This window comes from Ahaetulla prasina, chromosome 4 (assembly GCF_028640845.1).
Source record: "Ahaetulla prasina isolate Xishuangbanna chromosome 4, ASM2864084v1, whole genome shotgun sequence".
Taxonomy (NCBI): Eukaryota; Metazoa; Chordata; class Lepidosauria; order Squamata; family Colubridae; genus Ahaetulla; species Ahaetulla prasina.
Genome location: NC_080542.1, coordinates 105,239,574 through 105,260,516, shown reverse-complemented (window position 1 = coordinate 105,260,516; position 20,943 = coordinate 105,239,574). Strand labels below are relative to the sequence as shown.

The 20,943-nt window shown below is 36.6% G+C and overlaps 1 protein-coding gene across 9 annotated transcripts in view; it reads right to left on the bottom strand.

Moving 5' to 3' along the window:
- Positions 1-19,631, bottom strand: part of IGF2BP3 (insulin like growth factor 2 mRNA binding protein 3) — a 61,520-nt gene extending 41,889 nt beyond the window's left edge. For 2 of the 9 annotated variants that reach the window (XR_009154801.1, XM_058179799.1), the window contains exons 1-3: positions 19,167-19,452; positions 17,407-17,467; positions 1,784-1,822 (exon numbers count right to left, since the gene is read on the bottom strand). Coding sequence is in view for 8 of the 9 variants with exons in the window: in XM_058179799.1 (XP_058035782.1) it covers positions 1,784-1,822; positions 17,407-17,467; positions 19,167-19,341 (275 nt within the window). In the remaining variant the exon portion in view is untranslated. Of the gene's footprint in view, positions 1-1,783; positions 1,823-17,406; positions 17,468-19,166; positions 19,453-19,618 lie in introns of those variants that run through there. The other 7 variants (XM_058179797.1, XM_058179796.1, XM_058179793.1 and 4 more) reach the window with 6 other exon arrangements.
- Positions 19,632-20,943: the final 1,312 nt, after the last annotated feature.

Genomic DNA, 20,943 nt, shown 5'->3' with positions numbered 1-20,943 from the left:
ACTTCCCAGAACAGTATATTCAACATTTAAAATATTTTTATAAAGACAAAGATGCTATGAAATGCTCTTTCTGTGTGTGCAATTCTTTATTGGCATACTATTATTAAAGTATTGAAGATAAATTCTGTACAATAATTTTCAATTTTTCACATACTTTAGCTCTTTTAATTTCAATTTTGAATACCTACCCTACTCACTTTTGAGGGTTTATTTTTAAATAAATAAAATATCATAGTACGAACATGCAAGTCTTTTTATATGCTCAATTATGGCTAGCACAATTTGGATGGAATTCAAATAGCTCCTTTAGACGTGCCCAAGGCGCACACTTAATTTTTTTTTATTCTCACTGTGCTGTAACACAGATGCTTTTGATTCAATTTCAAAAATGATTTTCAGTGTGCACATTGCAGTGCTATTAGAGAAACAGAAGCCCCAGTTCCTCCTAGGCACATACATCGGAATTAATTATGCTGCCTTTTGAAATATACTGGCAGGGACCTAAATCTAAATCTACCAATCACATTTTCTATACTGAAGTAACTAAAAATGTATATTCTGTCATAAAAATTAAAGATGAAAAAAGCAGAAGAAAGGAATAGAAAAAAAGCATAAGAAAGGAAACTTCAGAATTTGCTAAGGTCTCCATTTTTATTCACAATGATCTTCTGCCAAATTCTTTTTCAAACATTTAATAACCAAGTGCATTGAAGCACAATTGTACCAGGACTTCAAAATAGTGCTAACACTTATCACTATTAAAAACTACATATATATTGTGTGGATACTTGGTATCCTCTGAGCCTGGTTGTTTTCTTGCAGATGTTTCATTACCAAGCTAGGTAACTTAAGCAATGCTAGAAGGGAGTGGGGCTTGCCCTCATTTTATATACTAGTGGCCTGGCCTATTAATGTTGATAGAGTGGTCCTGGTGCTTCTTTGATTAGGATTTTTCTTTCCCATTCAAAATTATTACAAAAATAAACATGACCTGCAAGCTTTCCATCTCTTCCTTACAGCATAAATCTCACATAAACCACAAGGTTCCCAATACTTTTTTTAATAAATATTGAAAAACTATCATCTTCTAAAATTTAACTACCTATAGAATCTACAGGACCCATCTACAATAAGAAGAAAAACTGATCTATTATCTATTTAGTAATTATTATGATTCATAACCAAATATGTTATTACACGATATTTATCATGTTTTTACTCTTTGATCCTTAAAAACAAACACATAATCCTAGCTCCAATTTCAGGAACAAAGGATCAATTTTTTGAAAAGTACATGTAAGTTTTATCCTCCAAAATGTTTAGTGTATCATTATGCAGGATATACAGGCTGTTTCAGAATATAGTTTGCATACCCAAGCCTGTAAGAGTTGTAATCATTAAAACAAGAGTGCTAAGTTTTCAGTATGGTTTATATTACAGGATCTTTAGAAATATCAGAAAAAAATGCCCAAATGGCAGTCCAAATTACTGTGGCGAGTGAAAAAACATATGACTACATTTGTTTCAAGCAAGGATTATCCTGAGCACTGTATTTAAGGTAACTGAAAATGACATTAGTACAAATTATTAACTTCATTTCCCAAGGATCATCTTCAACCATCTTTCTCTCTAGGCCTAATGTTATCTTTACAAAACATTTATCATGACTCTAATCAATGCAATCCCTGAATATGCTAAGAAAATATCAAAATAAAAAGGAACAGTTGTAATGGACTCCTGAAAAATAGCATTTTTTCCCCAGTCCCAAATAGAAAAATTGTACCCATTTTCTGATCCAGATGTGCTTTTCCAATCATAAAATCTGTAATTTGGAGTACAAAAAAGAAGATTATTAATTCTCTTTTCTTATTGTAAGATGAGTAATTTTTAATTTCATCTTCCTCCATAGCTCTCTGTGAATCAATGAGAAAAGTGCTTTTAAAAAGTCAAAAAATAACCTAAATCCATAGCAATATACAAACTATGCGTCCGAAATGACTAGAACACAACGGATATCTGATAAGAGAATTCTGATGCAGAGATTAACTAAGATTTGACAATAAAGTATATAAAAAGTACAAAGGGGAGAGCTTTCATATTCCTCCCTGCAATTCTCTCTTCTGATGTTTATTTGATATTTATTAGATTTATATCTAATGTAATCTAGTCTATCTCATTAAAGAGACTGAGCAGAGTACAATAAGCTAATGAAGCAACATACATAAAAACAATCATATAAATATATAAAAATCAGGACTAAAAATGTTACTTGATTAAAATATCCAAACCCAAGGTTTTGCGAAAGAGAATATATCTATCTCAGTAGTTTAACCATCTGACCATATCCTGGTTCCCTGGGACCCCAAACCTGATGACCTAAGGAACTAGAGAACACCAAAATGGATGGAGTTAACCAAACCTTTGAGGAAAGAATGTTACACAAGTCGCCAAACATGGCAAATATCATCTCTTCAAATCACCAAATTTAAGTCCCTGGCAAATGGTAATTGCAGCCTGCCATCTCTGTTTGATCTAATGGGACAGGCTCATATAATCAGGCAGAGGCAGTCCCTCAGATCATGAAAGGCTTTAAAAGTTAAAACCAGCAATTTGAATTCAACCTGAAAATAAACTGGCAATCAAAGCCTGTTTGACATGGGATGTTCTAGATCTAAAAGCACACATAATTGCCCAAACCACAGCATTCTGCTTAGTTGAAGCTTCTAAATATCTTCAAGGACAGCCCTGTGTAGAAAGTATTACAGCAATTCAATATGGAGCTATCTAGGGCATGTATCATTGTGGGCAGAGTCTCCTGATCCAGGAACAGTCTTTCCAGCTGCAACTGTCACTTGTTCTTCAAGCAGAGTCATGAGTCTGAGAAGACTCCAGAACGTTAACTGGGACATTTCCTCTTTACCCAAAGGACTGGACTGTTTTTGAAGTCTAAAACAAGCAGGTAACATTCAGAAATAGCTCAGACAGATGCCTCTTTAATTCACTAAATTATAAAAGGAGGTTCAGGAAGTACAGCATAATCAAACTTACAAGATTCTGCTATAATAGTTAATCTCAATAAAAGTAGTTTTAGTCTTCAAATGGAATTGATTTCCAGGCCTGATCCATGTAATGGGGATGACAATTTAGTATTGCCATTTTGAACTTTTACATGGGGACATGCTTCTTCTAACAGATGATTCAAATTTGCTGTTTTTGATACAATTGTAACTGAGTAGTTTTGCTTCTGGTTTGTGAAACAGTAATATCATCACTTTGGTCTTGCTGTTACCTTTACAATAGCCAGGCTACCAAAGTATTGGGCTGATTAACAAGTTTAAGACTACAGGAGCTGCAATAAAACAAATTTAAACTAGACCTTATTTCCTGAATAAGGAAGTGATCTATTCCCTGGAAGACTAGAGCAGTTCCGGTGAGTAGGACCAAGTAAAATTACAAGATGACATAGAAACTAGAATACTATAATATTTAATATTTCTTTTGTATAGGTAGGAACAACTTTAATGTTAATGGGAATGAGCACCATCTTGCAGAATTCTGATTTTAAAATAATTTATTTCATCTACCGTATATACTCGAATATAAGCCGATCCGAGTATAAGCCGAGGTCCCCAATTTTACCCCAAAAACTGGGGTAAACTGGGGACTCGAGTATAAGCCGAGGGTGGGAAATGAGGCACCTACGGTTGAAACCCTCCTCCCTCAGCTGAGAAGGCTGGCGGCCCCCGCCCGTCCTCTCACTGCACCGGCAGGGCTTCCCCGCGCCGTCCGGTAAAATGTGAAAAAAAAAAAAAAAAAAAACTCGAGTATAAGCCGTATATACTCGAGTATAAGCCGAGGGGCTTAAAAAAAAACAAAAACTCGAGTATAAGCCGTATAGACCCGAGTATAAGCCGAGGGGACATTTTTCAGCACAAAAAACGTGCTGAAAAACTCGGCTTATACTCGAGTATATACGGTATAAGGACAGGGAAAATATCTTGGAATGGATTGTGAAAAATAAAAGAAAAAAACTTTGTTTTGCTCAGTGAATTAACAAAAAACAAAGCATCAATTGCTATACTGTGAATAATGTTTTTGGCATCTAATATATTTGATTGAAGGGACATATATAAAAATCTAAATAAAATGTCTATGTGTGAAACTTTTTAAATTTAATTGAAGTTTTAAAAAGTGTCTTTCCTATGTATGTATTTTATTTCTGCTAATATATTTAAGATATAGTATGCAGTGAACTAATTAAAGAATTAACAATTTAAGCTGATTGAAAAATATTCTACTTAATATCTTAAAATGACTAGTATCCTCCACAGTTTGTACACAAGAGTAAAGCCTCATACTGAATTAAGCAAAAGGGAATAATAAGCTGAGAAAATTCAACAGAGAACTCTCACATTTAAGCTATTATTCTAATTTTTCAGATGAGAAAATAAGACACACATATTTTACCAGCAATTGCTCATCCAAATCTTTATACAAAACCCTTCAATGCTTAAGACAGTATCAACTGAAATGGCAAACTGAGAACACGTTTTTGTTGTTATGTTGTAATTAATTCCATCAAAACAATACTTATTTTAAAGTTATTTGGGAAGTTTCAACATTATTTATATACAGTTCCAGTTTGTGCAGGTAGTTCTTGATTTAAAGTTCAGCAAGAGTTTTAAGTTATGATGGAACACTTCAAAAAATACTTATAACTTGGTTCCAGTTTGGGGCAAAAGCAGCTCAACAAACAATGGGTTTGCTTAATGATCACATATTCACTTAACAACCACCACAAAAAAGGTTATAAAAGCCTCTTTATGACCATCATGGCATGGGGAGGCTCCATTATGCTCATAAGTCAAGGAGTGCCTATATAGAATAGAATATAATTTTTTATTGGCCAAGTGTGATTGGACACACATGGAATTTATTGCATTTATTGCATTTATTGCATTTCACTTTGGAATAAAGAAAAACTAATTTTGATAACTGAAATCAAAAAGGCTTGCAGCTGTTCTTCAAGCACATCAGATAAATTACTATTTTAAAGAACTACTTGATACTTTATTTTCGAGACAAATTCACATCTTTATCTCAAAAGCAGTTGTAATGGAATATAAGCATGTGAGTTGATTTAAACCCAAATCCCTATCCTAAGCACTAAGTCTCTGTGCTAATTTAAAAAACTTAGATCCCCTTCCAATATACTAATAATTAGTATATCAATATTTTTAATCCAAAATACTGCAGTTTAACTATTTTGCTGAATTTTATCATTGTTTAATACATTCTAAATTATCAACGTTGCCCTATATGTTTATTCTGTAACATCACAGTCAACATAAAAGTTTTAAATTCCATTGATAAAAAAAGAACAGACATATAAAGGCCTGTATGAAACATGGAAAATTAGAGGAGACTCCAGCTTTTTTCCCAGTTGTTTGTATCTCCCAATAGGGATTTAAACATAAATTGAGTTTACTGGTATTTGTTTGTAAATCAATGGGACTTGACTTGGATTCTGTTCTGTTCTGTTCTAGAATAGAATAGGAACAGAACAGAACAGAACAGAACAACAGAGTTGGAAGGAACCTTGTCTTCTAGTCCAATCCCCTGCTCAGGTAAGAACAGAGATAAGTCTGTTCTACAACTTTAATTGCTGCAATTTCATAAGTGATATCCAGTGGCTAAGTATTGTGTGAATATCATTCAGCTTATGTAGCTTTCATTTACCAAAAAATCTGCTTAAGAAAATATTTAATAATAAATTCCCGTAACAATAATTACATTTTTAAGCATAAGTTAAATTCTTAAACAAATAAGATATCATCTACTCCTGCTGCTAATTCTAATATAGTTATATGGTATTGGCAGGGATTACCTTATCAAATATTTCTGATGAAAAATCATTTTGTATTACCTTATTTATTTTTTTCATTCCATTCTATTTCCTTCAAACGTAAATAAACAAGCATCATATTAAGAATAAAGGCTTGATCCCATCTCACACACTATTTGTCTATTTTCTAAGTAATATTTTTATATAATCTCAGATTTTTTATCTATCCCACCTGATACAATGTGCAGTATAGATCTCAATTACTAACTTCAGCTCACAAAAAGACATTCTGGTGACCAGCATGCTGAAAATTCAATAGCATATTTTAGAAAGCCAAATGGACAAAAAGATTCTAGATTTTGTTTTCATAAGAGTACAAAACTCAAGTATAGTACATACAAATACAATTAGCAATACCTTAAAAGAAAACACCTATGAAGCATTATTTGGTGTATTTCATAAGAAAGTTTAAGGTCAATTTATATTTTAAAATAATATCACAGGATACTTTTGCATAATTATATTTTATAATTATATGCAGACACATCTGCATGGAAATAGTCATGGGTGTACGCTGGAGCTTCTCAGAAAAAAGCCTATGCAGGCTGCTTCTGCATGCCCTAATAGTAGATTACGATGATAGGACAAAGCCTTCTCTTTACAACAATGTCCCTCCCTTGGCAACTTCTGTAAGGAAGCATTGTAACATGAAAATCAAGACATATTTTATGTGCATTTTAGCCAAAAACTATGATAACTGGAAAACCTTATCAGGATATTCTTTATGACTGTCAATTAAATATTATTTCAGACTCATTGAATAGAAAGTACAGGTGGTCCTTGACTTACCACTAAACTGAATCCAAAATTTCTTTCTTTCTTTCTAACGATCGATTGATCGACAGATAGATACAGATATATAGATATAGCTATATCTTCTCTGAATCTATATTACTTATGCATTGTAGTCCTCCAGCAAAGCCAAAACTGTTTTATTTTGACCAGAGGAGCTTTTTATCAGGTACACCTGATATGCCAGTTACGTTCCTTCTTGGACCCGGATTCCCTATGCACAGTCACTCATGCCCTCGTAACTTCCCGCCTGGATTACTGCCATACTCTCTACATGGGGCTCCCCTTGAAGAGTACCCGGAGGCTTCAAACTGGTCCAGAATGCAGCTGCGCGGGTGATTGAGGGAGCGGCTCGAAGCTCCCATATAACACCTATCCTGCACAGGCTGCACTGGCTTCCGGTTGCCTTCCGGGTGCAATTCAAGGTGTTGGTTCTCACCTTTAAAGTGCTCCATGGCTTAGGACCGGGTTACTTACGGGACTGCCTCCTGCTACCGGTGGCCTCCCATCGACCAGTGTGCTCCCACAGAGAGGGTCTCCTTAGGGTGCCGTCGGCCAGACAATGTTGACTGGCGACCCCCATGGGGAGGGCCTTCTCTGTGGGGGCTCCAGCCCTCTGGAACGAGCTACCCGCAGGGATACGCCAACTCCCTGACCTCCGGGCCTTCCAGCGTGAATTGAAAACTCTTTTATTCCATCGTGCAAGACTGGCCTAATAGTTTTAATGGGGATTTTAATAGTTTTTAGTATTTTCAGCCTATCTAAATTATTTTTTTTAATCTGTTTTTAATTTTTGTATTTGTTGTTCTTAGTTGGCTGTAAACCACCCTGAGTCCTTTGGGAGAAGGGCGGTATAGAAATTGAAATAATAAATAAATAAATAAAAAGGAAAACCAGTGTTAAAGACAAAGAAGAAATATTCCACCTAACTGCAAATGCAGAAGCTCCATCGTATTAAAAATGCCCATATGAAACTAAGAGTTCTTATTAGCAGAATATAATTAGTTCCTCAAGTTAATGTAAGATTTTACATGGGTACCCAAAATGTTTCACAGTAAACTCTATTGGGACAAATAGTTCAGTTCTATGTAAAGAAATATTAATTCTGAAATATTTCTTGTATGTCCACTTTAGTCTCCTTTTCTAGTACGCAGCAAATGCTATATATAGTAATCCTTATGACCACATGGGACAGGGATTTCAGTCACTAAGAAGTGCAGTTATAAAGTGAGACAATATGTGACCAGATTCCTTAGTGAATTCAATTCTGGAATTCACTGTTGCTGTGCCCAGGAGTCTTTGCAAAGTGGCTACTTTTGGCTTCCCCTCCCATTCCCCCCATGAAGTCTAGCCCAAGTCTGATCCAGCAACCAGGCCATCCACACCTTGCAATAGGAACAAGAAAACAGCACCATGTCTGCTGGGTGGCACAGCCCAGGATGGAAGGGGATCAAAAGGGCACAGACAGGGTGGGGATAGGTAGGTGGCAGAAGTTTATGTGCTTCAGCAGTTGTTTCTGCAAATGGCCTCTAAATGCAGAATTTTGGTTGTATGACTGCAAATGGCACAACAATGATTGTAACTTTGGACATGGATTGTACATCCCATCATTCTTAACTTCAGTCACTGAATGGGTATTTATAATTCAAGGACTACCTGTATTCTACTATGAGCTTATAGACTTTAGGTTGAATCACTGATAAAAAGTATTGTATTCTATGAGCTAGTCCAGAGCCTGTATTGAGCATATTTAATACTGTTTACTTCAGTTAAAAGACATGCATCTGCATAAGAGTTAACATATAAAAATTGATTATATTGTTTATATCATTATATCCTATTTATCTCAATTGAGTCAACTGGTGATATAATTGGTATGATACATGTAATCCTTGATTTACAACCACAGTTCAACCAGAATTTCCATCATTAAATGATGTGGTGGTTAAGTAAATTATGACCAATTTATGACTTTTTCTGCCATGATTGTTTCATGTAGTCATTAAGCAAATCAAGCTTCCTCCATTGGTTTTGCTTGTCAGAAAGCCCCTAGGCAGGTCACAAATTGGGATTACATACCCAGAGTAAATATAAGTCTACTGCCGAATGCTTAGATTTTAATCATGTTACCGTGAGAATGTTATAATGGTCGTAAGTGCAAGGACTGGTCATAAGTCACTTTTTTCAGCACCATCATAACTTTGAATGGTGTTAAACAAATAGTCATAAGACAAAGCCCACATCTATATTTTATAGGAACTTGTAGGTTAATAGCTGTAAAGCAATTTTTTTTCACCTAACTTGGATATAAAAGTGAGTTTAAAGCATCACAAAGTTAGGGCTGGTTTTTCTGGAACAGTATGACATACATTAAGTAGTCTGATTACAATTAAAACTGTTGTTTCATTTTTGAATCTTGATTCAAACATGATTTTCAAACATAAAAGATTGTATAGATCTACTAGTTCAGGGCTGTCAAACTCACTGTGTCACATACATATCAGAACTTTTTTCCCCTTTGCTAAACTGGGCGGGGCGAACATGTGACACATCCAGCCCACGGGCCGTGGGTTTGACACCGCTGTATTAGTGGAAAATTATAAATTACTTGTGCAAACACAACTCAAGAAGAGAGAAAAACAGATCTACAACAATCCAACCCAGTCTGATTGTTAGGCAAGTTATCATAGAAAATTCATAATGGAGACAGTTTGTCATTAATTTATTACTATCCCTGAATAAGAGTTTAAATTATCATTCCATAATTTCTTTTATTTATTTTTGTATTAAAATTATACAAATCCAGAGGGACCCCCACCATTTTACAACAAAAGAAACATATAAAAGTAGAAACATTAATAGCTAAAATATCCTCAGTAAACTCAAATGCAACTCCTATCAAAATCAAGGAACTCCTCCATCAAAATGACCATTAACTACTCAAGTCCCTGTTGAATAAATATCTTCTTTGCTTTCTGAAAAACCTGTACCAAGAAGGAAAAATCTAAATCTAAAAGAAACTGAAAGATGGTGCCATTCTCCACTTCCATTCATTGTCAGGATTCAACAATGTGCATTTCTTTAAAAGGAAACAGTTTGTTAAAATTTCTACATTTATTCTTTTAGGATGGGAAAGCAGAAGTGTAAATTGTATTTTAAGTATGGCCATCACATCCTATTTCAAGGATTGGGGGCTATTCTAAATATGATATAGGATATCAAGCAGAAGTAAGAAAAGGGATAGCAGTCTCATCCAAAGCCAAATAAATCAACGTCTCCATATACTTGCAGGAAATCACAGAGCTTAGACTGTTGAAATTGGCAACCTGTTTCTTGTGTTCTGTCAACTCAATGAAGGAATGGTTTCACAGACAGTAAAAATACATTATTAAATCAGACATGACTCCTGGCAAATGCAGGGACACATCTATGTAGTGTTTTAGCAGTTTTACAAATAGATTATCATTAGATTTTTTTCAATCTAATATAAAACCTAATAGAGTCCTTGATTTATGACCATAACTGGGACCAGAATTTTAGTCATTGAACTAAGCAGCTGTTAAGAGAAAAGTCATGTGGCTCCTTTGCAGAGCAATCACAATCATAACATTCCTGGTTGTAGTAGTTAAGCTATTTTATGAGTTGTTAAGCAAACAGAATCCCAATAAGGAGAACAGGGTGACTGGGAGTTAGGACGGGGATACCTCTAAAAGTTTCCACGCAGGAGCTGAAAAGCCTCTTTGGCAAAATCCAAGCAGGATTTTCATCCCCTGAGCAAAGAGACAGGCAGGTGTGACCTGTACTACACTTTCCCCACCCACCTATGGCACCCTGAACTTAGCTTACTGCCTTGTCCATTGTTAGTTTAGATTTCATCTCTCTCTTATCTCTTGAGGCTTGCTGAAAGAGCTGCCTGCCAGAGAACTTCAGCTTCCCTCTATACACAGATGGGAACTCCTCTGGTGATGTGCAAGAATGAAGCTCAAATAGGATGTGAGCTTCATTTCTGTATCCTGCCAAAGGAGTTCAGCTCTTTTGGCAGGATTTTCAGCTAGCCCCTAGGGCAGACATGGGCATTTTATGACCCCGGGCTACATTCAGCCCTTTGGCTGTCCCTGTTCAGCTCACATAAGGGAAATAGGAAATTAGAAATTAAATGTAAATAAGCATGCTGCAGAAGACAAGAGAAGAAGCTGAACTAATCCAGCTATGTGCAATTGCTGTGCACTCCTTTAATTGGCTGGCGGCAGCAAGAGGGCATGGAAAATGCTTTTCTGCACCTGTGCAGTGCTTGGCCCTGGAGCAGCTGAAGTGACAGTGGACGACTTCAAATTAAGATTACATCGGTTCAACCGTTCACAGTACCCTAGCTTCTCATGCGACCCCTTGGAAAATTTAATGCCCATTCCACCCTCTGCCTTAAGACGTAAGTCAGCCCTCTAAAAGGGCAACCACAGCTTGCAACCTTCCCTGTCAACTTCCCATCTGATTTTTGGGGGAAGCTGGCAGGAAAGATTGCAAATGGGTATCACATGATAACGAGGTGCTTGATAACTGGTTATCATTGCAAAATAGATTGCAAAGCACACAGACTGCAATCACATGACTATGGGAGTGGTACAACATTTTGCCATGGCCTGAAATGCTTTATATTTTGAAGTACCCTTTCGAATGCCATCATAATTCAGATCATCATTTACATGAAGTCTTTAAACTGAGAATTATATATATTGATAACTTGAAATTTGCTTGGCAATTTCTTTGCCAAGCAAATGAGCAGCTGATGGGAGTTAGGCAATGGAGAAGAATAGGTGGGTAAAATGGCCGCCTTATTTTAGGTTTTCCCTCATAATATTCTTCAACATTTTATCAGCGGTCCATAGTTGAAAATAGCAATTTCAAACTATTTGTATGCAGTATCATTGCCACAACAGAAGAAACAATAATTTTACCAATCCTATTATAACATAACATAACAACAGAGTTGGAAGGGACCTTGGAGGCCTTCTAGTCCAACCCCCTGCCTAGGCAGGAACCCTACACCATCTCAGTCAGATGGTTATCCAACATTTTCTTAAAAATTTCCAGTGTTGGAGCATTCACAACTTCTGCAGGCAAGTCGTTCCACTTATTAATTGTTCTAACTGTCAGGAAATTTCTCCTTAGTTCTAAGTTGCTTCTTTCTTTGATCAGTTTCCACCCATTGCTTCTTGTTCTACCCTCAGGTGCTTTGGAGAACAGCCCGACTCCCTCTTCTTTGTGGCAACCCCTGAGATATTGGAACACAGCTATCATGTCTCCCCTAGTACTTCTTTTTATTAAACTAGACATACCCAGTTCCTGCAACCGTTCTTCATATGTTTTAGCCTCCAGTCCTCTAATCATCTTCGTTGCTCTTCTCTGCACTTTCTAGAGTCTCAACATCTTTTTTACATCGTGGTGACCAAACTGGATGCAATATTCCAAGTGTGGCCTTACCAAGGCATTATAAAGTGGCACTAACACTTCACGTGATCTTGATTTTATCCCTCTGTTTATGCAGCCCAGAACTGTGTTGGCTTATACTAGCCCCCAAATCTTTTCCCCAATGATTAGTGATCAATAATAAAACTGTTTTGCTACTATTTTTGTCAACATTGTCATTTTTCTGTGGCAATTCCCATGATAATGTATTGCATCACTGAGTTTTTAAATATTGTTACATGAATTGGTTTGAATATATTTAAAAATATTTTAATAGATAATTAAAAACTGGCCATTCTGCTAAGTTAACCCCACTAGTGAAATTTAGTATTATGTGAACTGTTATGTCTGTTTCCTCAGACTAGAAGACACACAAATGCACATCCAGGGACTGCCACAAAATCCTTTTACAATGTTAAGACACACATACAACCAAAGCCTGACCGATTTCTTTCTCCACGTTTCTGTTCAAAGGCAGTTCAAGGCAGAATCAGTATACTAGAAACACCTCCTCATGGATTACCCCTGTAATATACTAGTATTAAAGAGGGCAGTGCACTATAACCAGTTAAGATTAATTTACAAAATTGAGTTAACATTTAAAAACTGTTAGTAAAAACTTCATATTAGTAAAAACAGCCTGTTTGAAGGAATACTTGCATTAAAAGCAGATTTTATTTTAGATTCACTTTTTTCAAAATGTTAGAATAAGAAAATTAAGGGAATTTTGTGTACAATTATGGTTTTTTATTGCTCAGGGATGGCATTCTACAGGATAAACAATTGTTACTGTAAGAACAGCAAGCTTACAGTGTATGGTACAATTGCCTTAAATAGAAAATCATTCTGTTTTACAGGATATAACTAATTTAGAGGTCAAAAGAGCAGCGGCTGTACTAATGGTAGAACTAGTTCAGCTATATTTGTCTTTGTTTCATTATAGGAAGTATGGGATGAATGTTAGCTTCCTTTTCCTTCTAAGTATACTTACAAGCCAATCTTTAAACTTTGCATCCGCATATACAGATACTACTGATTAATTTTCCAAGTATATTGCATATTTTATAATCAATGTCAAAAGCTATTCTACTGTATTTCTATGAAAACATGACACCGATATTTTCAATTGTTTGTATTTTATAAAACTCAGTTATGCATATTATAAAGTAAAAGATAAAGATGCTCTTGACACTAGTAACTGGCATTTTGGCAGTTTTCTTGGCTGTGCTATCGAAGTAATTTACTGTTACCTTCTTCCAATTCCAGTCCAGTTATCCATCCTGGAATTCCCTGACAATCTCCCTCCATGTACTAATCAGAAGCAACAAAATATTGGGATTATCCACAGTCAGTTGCTGTGCTATTTCTTTAAACATATTTTGTAGACTTTTTAATACAATGATTTGGATACGGACTATAGAACATAAAGGCTAATATGAAAAACAATATGGGGACACTACTCAAAACATTTAATCCCTTTCATAGAACCAGATTTCCTAAGAACATTTTAAAATATCAATCAGATTTTCATTATTTTTCTCACCCATCTTTTTTAATTATAAGTTTAAATTGTTTAATTATTCGGTAAACCAGAACATACCACATTTTATGCAGAAATCTGATCTGAATACAGAAGTACTAAAGTTGCTTTGTTTTTTTACCACCAAATTTATATCTGTCATATAAATGTTATAGAATTTGGAATGGCAGATGAAGGCAGATAATTTTTTTTCTCATAACTGCTCTTGGTCCATAAAACACTTGACATAATTACTATGAGAAAGAAGTAAATTAAGAGGTCAACAAGCAGATCTCTTCAGCCATCTCCCTTTTCCAACTTCCTAAATCATAAAGCTTCTCATTTTAGGAGCACTAGTCAAAATTGGGAATTTGGGTGGCAGAGAGAAGTTTATAAAATGTTAAGACAAAGAAAAGGAAGGCTTAACCTTGGTACCTAAACTATAAGAATTAGAAGATTGTTTGAATGTTTGTTTTAATATGCAGGAACAGTTTATAATATGCCACCAGGCACTGCTATCTATACATGAGCTCGGAGACAAAAAAATTGCTGAGAATATTTGTTTCACTTTTAATCATCTGTTACAAACTAAAGGTACATGGTTAGGATAGTAACACACATAAACTCCCCCCCGCCGCCCAAAACACACATGCTGTAAAGTAGATTAGTATCTCTCCCTCAAAATAAGAGTACTTTCAAGAAGATTCTAATTTTAGAGATAAATGTCATACCTGTGAAATTTGCAAGGATTAAATAATATTTATACTCCTCAAGGACTGACTCAATATAATATAGCCCTAGCCCACAAGAATCAGGTTCCACTCTCAAGCTATACTATCCAGATACCAATGTTATTTGAATAATCAGTCCCTGGTATGTATATCACCCAACAAAGTAACAGCTGCTGAAGCAAACTAAATAGTATCTAAAAGGCTTACATGCAAAGATTTCCAATATGCATGCATGAACTTGTTTTATATAGTTTTTCCCTTTTGTGGGAAGTGAAAATCATAGCTAAGAATACTCCACATTCTTTTCAAACATGTGGCTAAATAGCAGCACTGTTACAATGTCATTTCCAAGTGCTGAATGAAGTAACTTGAAGTAAGTTGAAGTTGACTTTGTAAAAAAATATACAAATAGAATGAGACTATTGCCTTATACATTGTAAGCCGCCCTGAGTCTTCGGAGAAGGGCGGGGTATAAATGTAAACAAAACAAAAAAAAACTTGAAATTCCATAATATAGTAAGGTATTTTCTATTATTCATGAAGTATAATACCAAAATATTATATTCCTGTTTTCCTTTGAGGTTTCTTAGTAAGTCAGAAATCGCTTTCTTAATATAACTATATTATAAATACTTCGTTCTTCACAGTCTCCTCTGTTTCCTCTTTTAGTCTATTTGGAATATGCCAACCACTCCTACTCTCACCCCACAAAATTTACCATTTGCCTTTCTGAGGAGTTCAATGAGCATTCAAGAACACTAAAGTTCTATACTGCTTTTCATAGAAATTATAAAAGTTAATTCTGTAAATATTGGAATGCAATGAGTTCTTGAATCTCTTTTTCCATAGAAAAAGATATATTTCTTGCAATAACTGGCCCTACAAATGTAATTTATATTTCTAACAATACTGAAACCATTAATATGCGAACATATGGATTAACAATATACCTTTGGTCTCACAAAACTAAGTGAAAGAGAAATACCTAGAACATAAATGAGAATAATTATATGGAAATAGATATATCACTAAATTGTTCAGAATTTTTATTTCACCAAAAATATTTGTTTTAATACAATTTTTGTATGTTTCTATTTTTCTTAATATATATAGTTATCAAATGACCAACTGAAATATTTAACCAATCAGATCAGTCCCAGATCAATTGGTACCAACTGTATACATTTTCTACTAAAAAACAGAAGTGGAAAAAGAAAGGGGGAGAGTTTAAAATACATTTTTATTACTATCTTAGTAGTAAATTAACTTAAAATTTCTAAAATATCAATTAGACATATATTTTACCTTAAGGATATTCAATTATTTAGACAGATCTTTATACAAAGAACTTTAAAAAAAGAAGTTATAAAAGAAAAGCTATTTCACAATGAAAAATATTTCATCTCAGAGAACGTTAGTTTTTTACTTAAAGAGGACTGTACACTTTTTAAATGGTAACAATAAACAATATTATTTACAACCAAATACATTGTTGTAAATTGTTTACATTATTTCATTGGGAAGTCGTCCTGGGTTCAACAAGACTTTATTTCCAAACATGCATAGAGCTATAGCCTATTTCTTTTTATCTGTCTTCATATCAGATATTTTATATATGCATTCTGTATTGAACATTTAAATCATGTTTTCAAAAGTATGTTAATCATTGATGGCATTTTAAATAATTTTAGCAAAAATCTCTCCCATGCAAAGCAGTTGAATTTGCAATAAAATAAATGTATTTGCGATATTTTTCAACTAGATGCTTGGTATACCTTTTCTGCGTACTCAGATTCAAAGTAATAACACAAGAAAAACTGAAAATGTATCAAAGAAATTTTCAACATTTTAGCATTTGGTATTGCTTGATAGTAATAAAAATATTATAAACTCATTATAGTTTCTCATTTTATAAAGTGTGATAATGTTAATATTAGCTATTGTACTATTCTGCATGATACCAATTTGAAATGTGCATCTTAAGAAAGGTATTTATGGTATATATTTTCAAACCTATAGTGTATACCTGGGAACTAGTTCTTAATTTTTAATGAACTTTTAAATAAGCCTTTACATAATGGGTATCACTAGTGAGTTTACAAATGAAATATGAGTGTGGAAGTATTCAGTAAGCATAAACAAAATAAATACCAGTAGATTTAACACACAACAGGTATGGCAAATGACACTGGTATTCTGTCAACTACCTAACCCTTACATTTCCAACTAAAATTCTTTAAATAACTTTTATATATTTTAATTCTCAATATGAGATAATCTAATTTATAAGTTTCAAACTTTTTCTAAAGGTCTTTTAAAATATTTTTAAAGATTTTTTTTAAAAAATGTTTTCATTTGGTTAATATTCATAACTAGGTTTCGAATCCTAATAACAACAAACATGCTAAATTTGTGTTTTTAAAAACTGGGAATACTTTATAACCCTGATCATTCAGGAACTGCAAATGGATGTACTTGTCCCTGGCCCTAACAGATAGATTCAAGTGTATCAGCTCTATAAAAAGTGTACTGCTAACTACTCCCTTCACCAAGTTCAGAAAAGGCTAATTATAAGCCTTTTTATGGCAATAAATAAGCATTTATTGCCATAAAAAATTTAACTGCTGTCTACGATATAAGAATATGTTCTGATGAGAAAATACTTCATCTTCAACATGGTGGCCCTTTTACAAAATAACAGTATTCTCTCCAATTTCAGACCACCAACTTGGAAAGATGTCAGACCTCACTTATCTTTTTAAATTTCAACATGCTAATTCTTAATGTTAAATTATTTCTTTTAAATTAATTGCATTACAAAATATTTTAATATTTAAACTTTATTATAAATTGTAACAAATTTCTCTACAACCACAACACTCTTGACAGCTATCCCTTAAATATAATTACTAATTTCAGATTACTTTCTCAATCTCTTGTAAATAATGAACTTTTCAATTTAGACATTAAACTATTATGCGTATGTAATTAAATACCTTTGTCTTTTGGGAACTGAATGTTCAACTTCTAGGAGTTTACCATGCAGCTCCACTTTACCTGCAAACAGTAACACAACTCATTATAGAATGAATTACGTGCTCTCCCACTCCTTCAGATCTTCCAATGCCCTCCTGAACTGAATATGTAATGATGCAGAACACCACAAATACAACTTATTTATGTGTTTTTAAAATGTTGTAGGATGGTGGAAAAGTCACAAAGGTAACTTTAGGCCAATTTCCAAGATAAATGCTCAAACTAGTATTAAGAGACTTTCCAAATTTAATGTGGATGCTTATTATTTAACCTATGCTTTCCAAAATATGTGGAAACATTAACTGCACAAAGACATATACATATGTATGTCTCCCTGGACTAAAAGAACAGGCCTCTAATAACTTGTCACGAGGAAACAGGAACTGCTGGTTTCAGTGAAAAATGAGCGCGCTCCCCACGCGTTTTTTCCTGGAAATACACCCTCTCATGTCTTCTTTCATATGCCTACTCCCACAGTCACCGGCTGAGACAAGGTTCCCCCCCTCCCCCCAGCTCAGAGGTGGAGGAGACCGAAAACAGGACTGAAATGAAATCATTCAGTTTAACCAGCCTCCCCCGCTCAGCCCGCCAAGTCGTCTTTCACACAAAAACAGGATGTAGAAACTGAGAGGTCGAGATGCTCACTGATTGCCTGAGAGCCAAAGAAAAACCGAAATGACACCCAGAAGCATCGGCGACTTGGGCTTTCAGGCCTCGACCTCTCTCCCGAAAGAGGCAGGCCGCCCAGGAGTAGCAGCAGCCCTTTGTTGTTCTTGTTTTAAACAGCCAAAGTTTGGCTTTTAATGTGAGAAGGAATCAACAGCCCCACACTCGGCAACTCTTCCCTCACAAATTCGAAATAAATATGGGAGGGAGGGGAGCGTAATTTAGAAAAGCCAGCGAGAATCTCCGGGCGCGCGCGCTTTGCGCTTCCAGCAAAGCCTAAGGCGCTGCACGTTGCCTCCATGGAAAGGATCGTGTTTCCATTTCCACCTGCCCCAAAGACAACTGGAAACTTACATCTCTGCCGCGGTATTCCGTGTGCGAGCGTTTAGACCGAGAGGGAGTCCCTGCGCCACGAAATAGGCGGCTGCTAGTTGGGCCCTGGCTTGTGCGTTTCTGCGCGCGCGCCTCCCTTTTCTACTACTACTGTGGGCGACGTTTAGCGCGTCTTCTCTCCCTCTCCAACACGCCGTTTTCTCGAACACGTTTGAAATGCTATTTTTAGGGGGGGGGGGGAGAGAGACAGAGAACGCACAGCAAATTCTCCGAGCCCAGCGGTCTTGTAATTTCTATTCACAATGCTTTTTTTCCCCCTCGAAAGAAACGACTTGAACCCCAGCCATTCCAGCGTTACCTGACAAGAGTGCCCGAGGGCTGCAAGGAAGGCGCAGCAACCTCCTCGAGCGAATCTAAGCAGTGCTCTCTCGGGGCCCCGAACAGCGCGGCTGGAGTCCTTCAGAATAAGTGCAGCCTAATATACCCGACCCCCGCACCGAAATAAACCCGTCAGGAAGAGCCTTCGGACCGAATCGAGGGATTATAATCCGGGAGTAGGAATTTTAAATCAAAATGACGAGGGCAATACGCAGAGGGGTGGGGCAGAGAGAATTCTTACCGAGGGGTTATTGGAGCAGAGGAAGGCAGCGGCTGGCGCCCTGAATTGAGCTTACGGGTAGTAGGAAGCTAAGACTGGGATGGCTGAGGGGACTTCACCCACCTGAAAGTGCCTCGATGGCCTTCATAGCCCAATTCTCGTCGGGGCAGTCCACAAAAGCATATCCCGTCTTCACAAGAAACTGACCGGTGAAAGGAATCTTGGACTCTTTAAAGATACTTTCCAGGTCCATAGGGCACACGTTTTCGCCCAGGTTCCCGATGTACAGCTTGTTCATCTTCTTAGTGAAAAATAGACCTTTGCTTAACGACAATTAAAGAAAACATGCAAAGGCTGACTTGAAGCAACAACAAAAAAACACACCCCCTCAAATGATTCTTGGAATCAAAATAAGAGGGCGGGTGCAAAAAAAAAAGAGAGAGAGAGAGAGAGAGAGAAAGAAAGAAGACTTATAACTACAGCTTGTATCCGTCCGTCTCCCACCCACCCCTCCCTCCCGTTTTAGAATTAAAAAAAAAAAGCCTGTGACAAATACTGAACGTTCAATGCGCTACCCGAAGAAATCACGATGCGTTCGGAACAGCGATGGCGGTTTAAAAAAAGGGAAAGGGAGGAGAAAGGAGGGGGGGAAACTACTTTTTTGTCTTACCCCCCAAGCCCCCTTGCAAGCAGCAGGCGGAGTATGAAAATGTTACAATACGAGAGCGCAGGCACCGCCTCTTCCAAAAAGAGAGAAAGAGAGAGGAGGGGGGAGGAGGGGAAACAAAAAATCACTTGAATAGTCCGGCTTTTTGAATGAGCCACGTGTTCATACTACCAATCAACTTCTCACGTGAGGAATACGAACGCCTCAATTAGATAACAGCAGATTTAAGATCAGGGAGTCACAAAGGAGTAGAAAGCGAGCTAGCTTTGGCCGTTCAGAGCAATTTTTTTTTAAAGAGCGAGATTTGATCAGCTAGGACTCCTGACCGCGTGCTCTTTCCCCTGTTTTCTACTTTCTCCTTCGGATTTAGTTGCTGTGTATACGAACTATCTCCTGTATGCCAAGTTTCTCTGCCTTTAGAGGCTCAGAAGCTCCCTCGCCTGGATCGGGACAACTGTATAACTACAAAGGGTCAGGAGAGGAGAAATTCCTCCCTACCTTTAATCTAGGGAAAAGGCAGAAGAGCAGGAAGGAGGCGGCCAAATGTGACACAAAGGCCACCTATTCGCCTTCCCCGCAATCGCTGGGGTTCCCCAAAGTGTGCTTGGGCCTGCTGAGTGAATTATTAAAGCTCCTAAGGAACCTCTGTGGGATAACGAGCGCAAAACACTGGTGTCAAGAGCTGGTCTTCCACACAAATTCATGGACGATGCGCTACCACCACTTTTACCCGGGATTTCGCGTTTGGTGGCTCTGTCTAGTGCCTTGTTCGCAATTGGCTACACGCCAGAGAAAGACCAAGGGGTCTCATAGAGGGCGGGAGGAGGAGGAACGACCGTCTCCTTGAAACAGCTCACACCCACCCCTTTCCTTCCTGCATAATGATGTTTCTGGCAGTTTGATGAGCGTTCGTTGCATCGATTCTAGAGCTCAACATTATGAATCGGAGGACAAAGGGGTGGAGGCCAGTTGGAGGGTGATTAAAAAGTGGGAGTGCGCAGGGGGAGAGGACAATGTGCTACTCTGGATGTCTCCCCCTTCCCAAGCTGTTTCCTTCCTCCAGTATTTCAAATTTAGTAATGGTGATTTCTGGCTCAGAAAATGGGAGTGATTGGACCACATAGCCCTGCAATTACCATAGAACAGAAGAATCCATCTACCCCCATTCTCCTCCCCTCTTTGGTTCAAGGAACCATTCATAATTTTCAACATTTGTAAGTGTACAATGGTGGG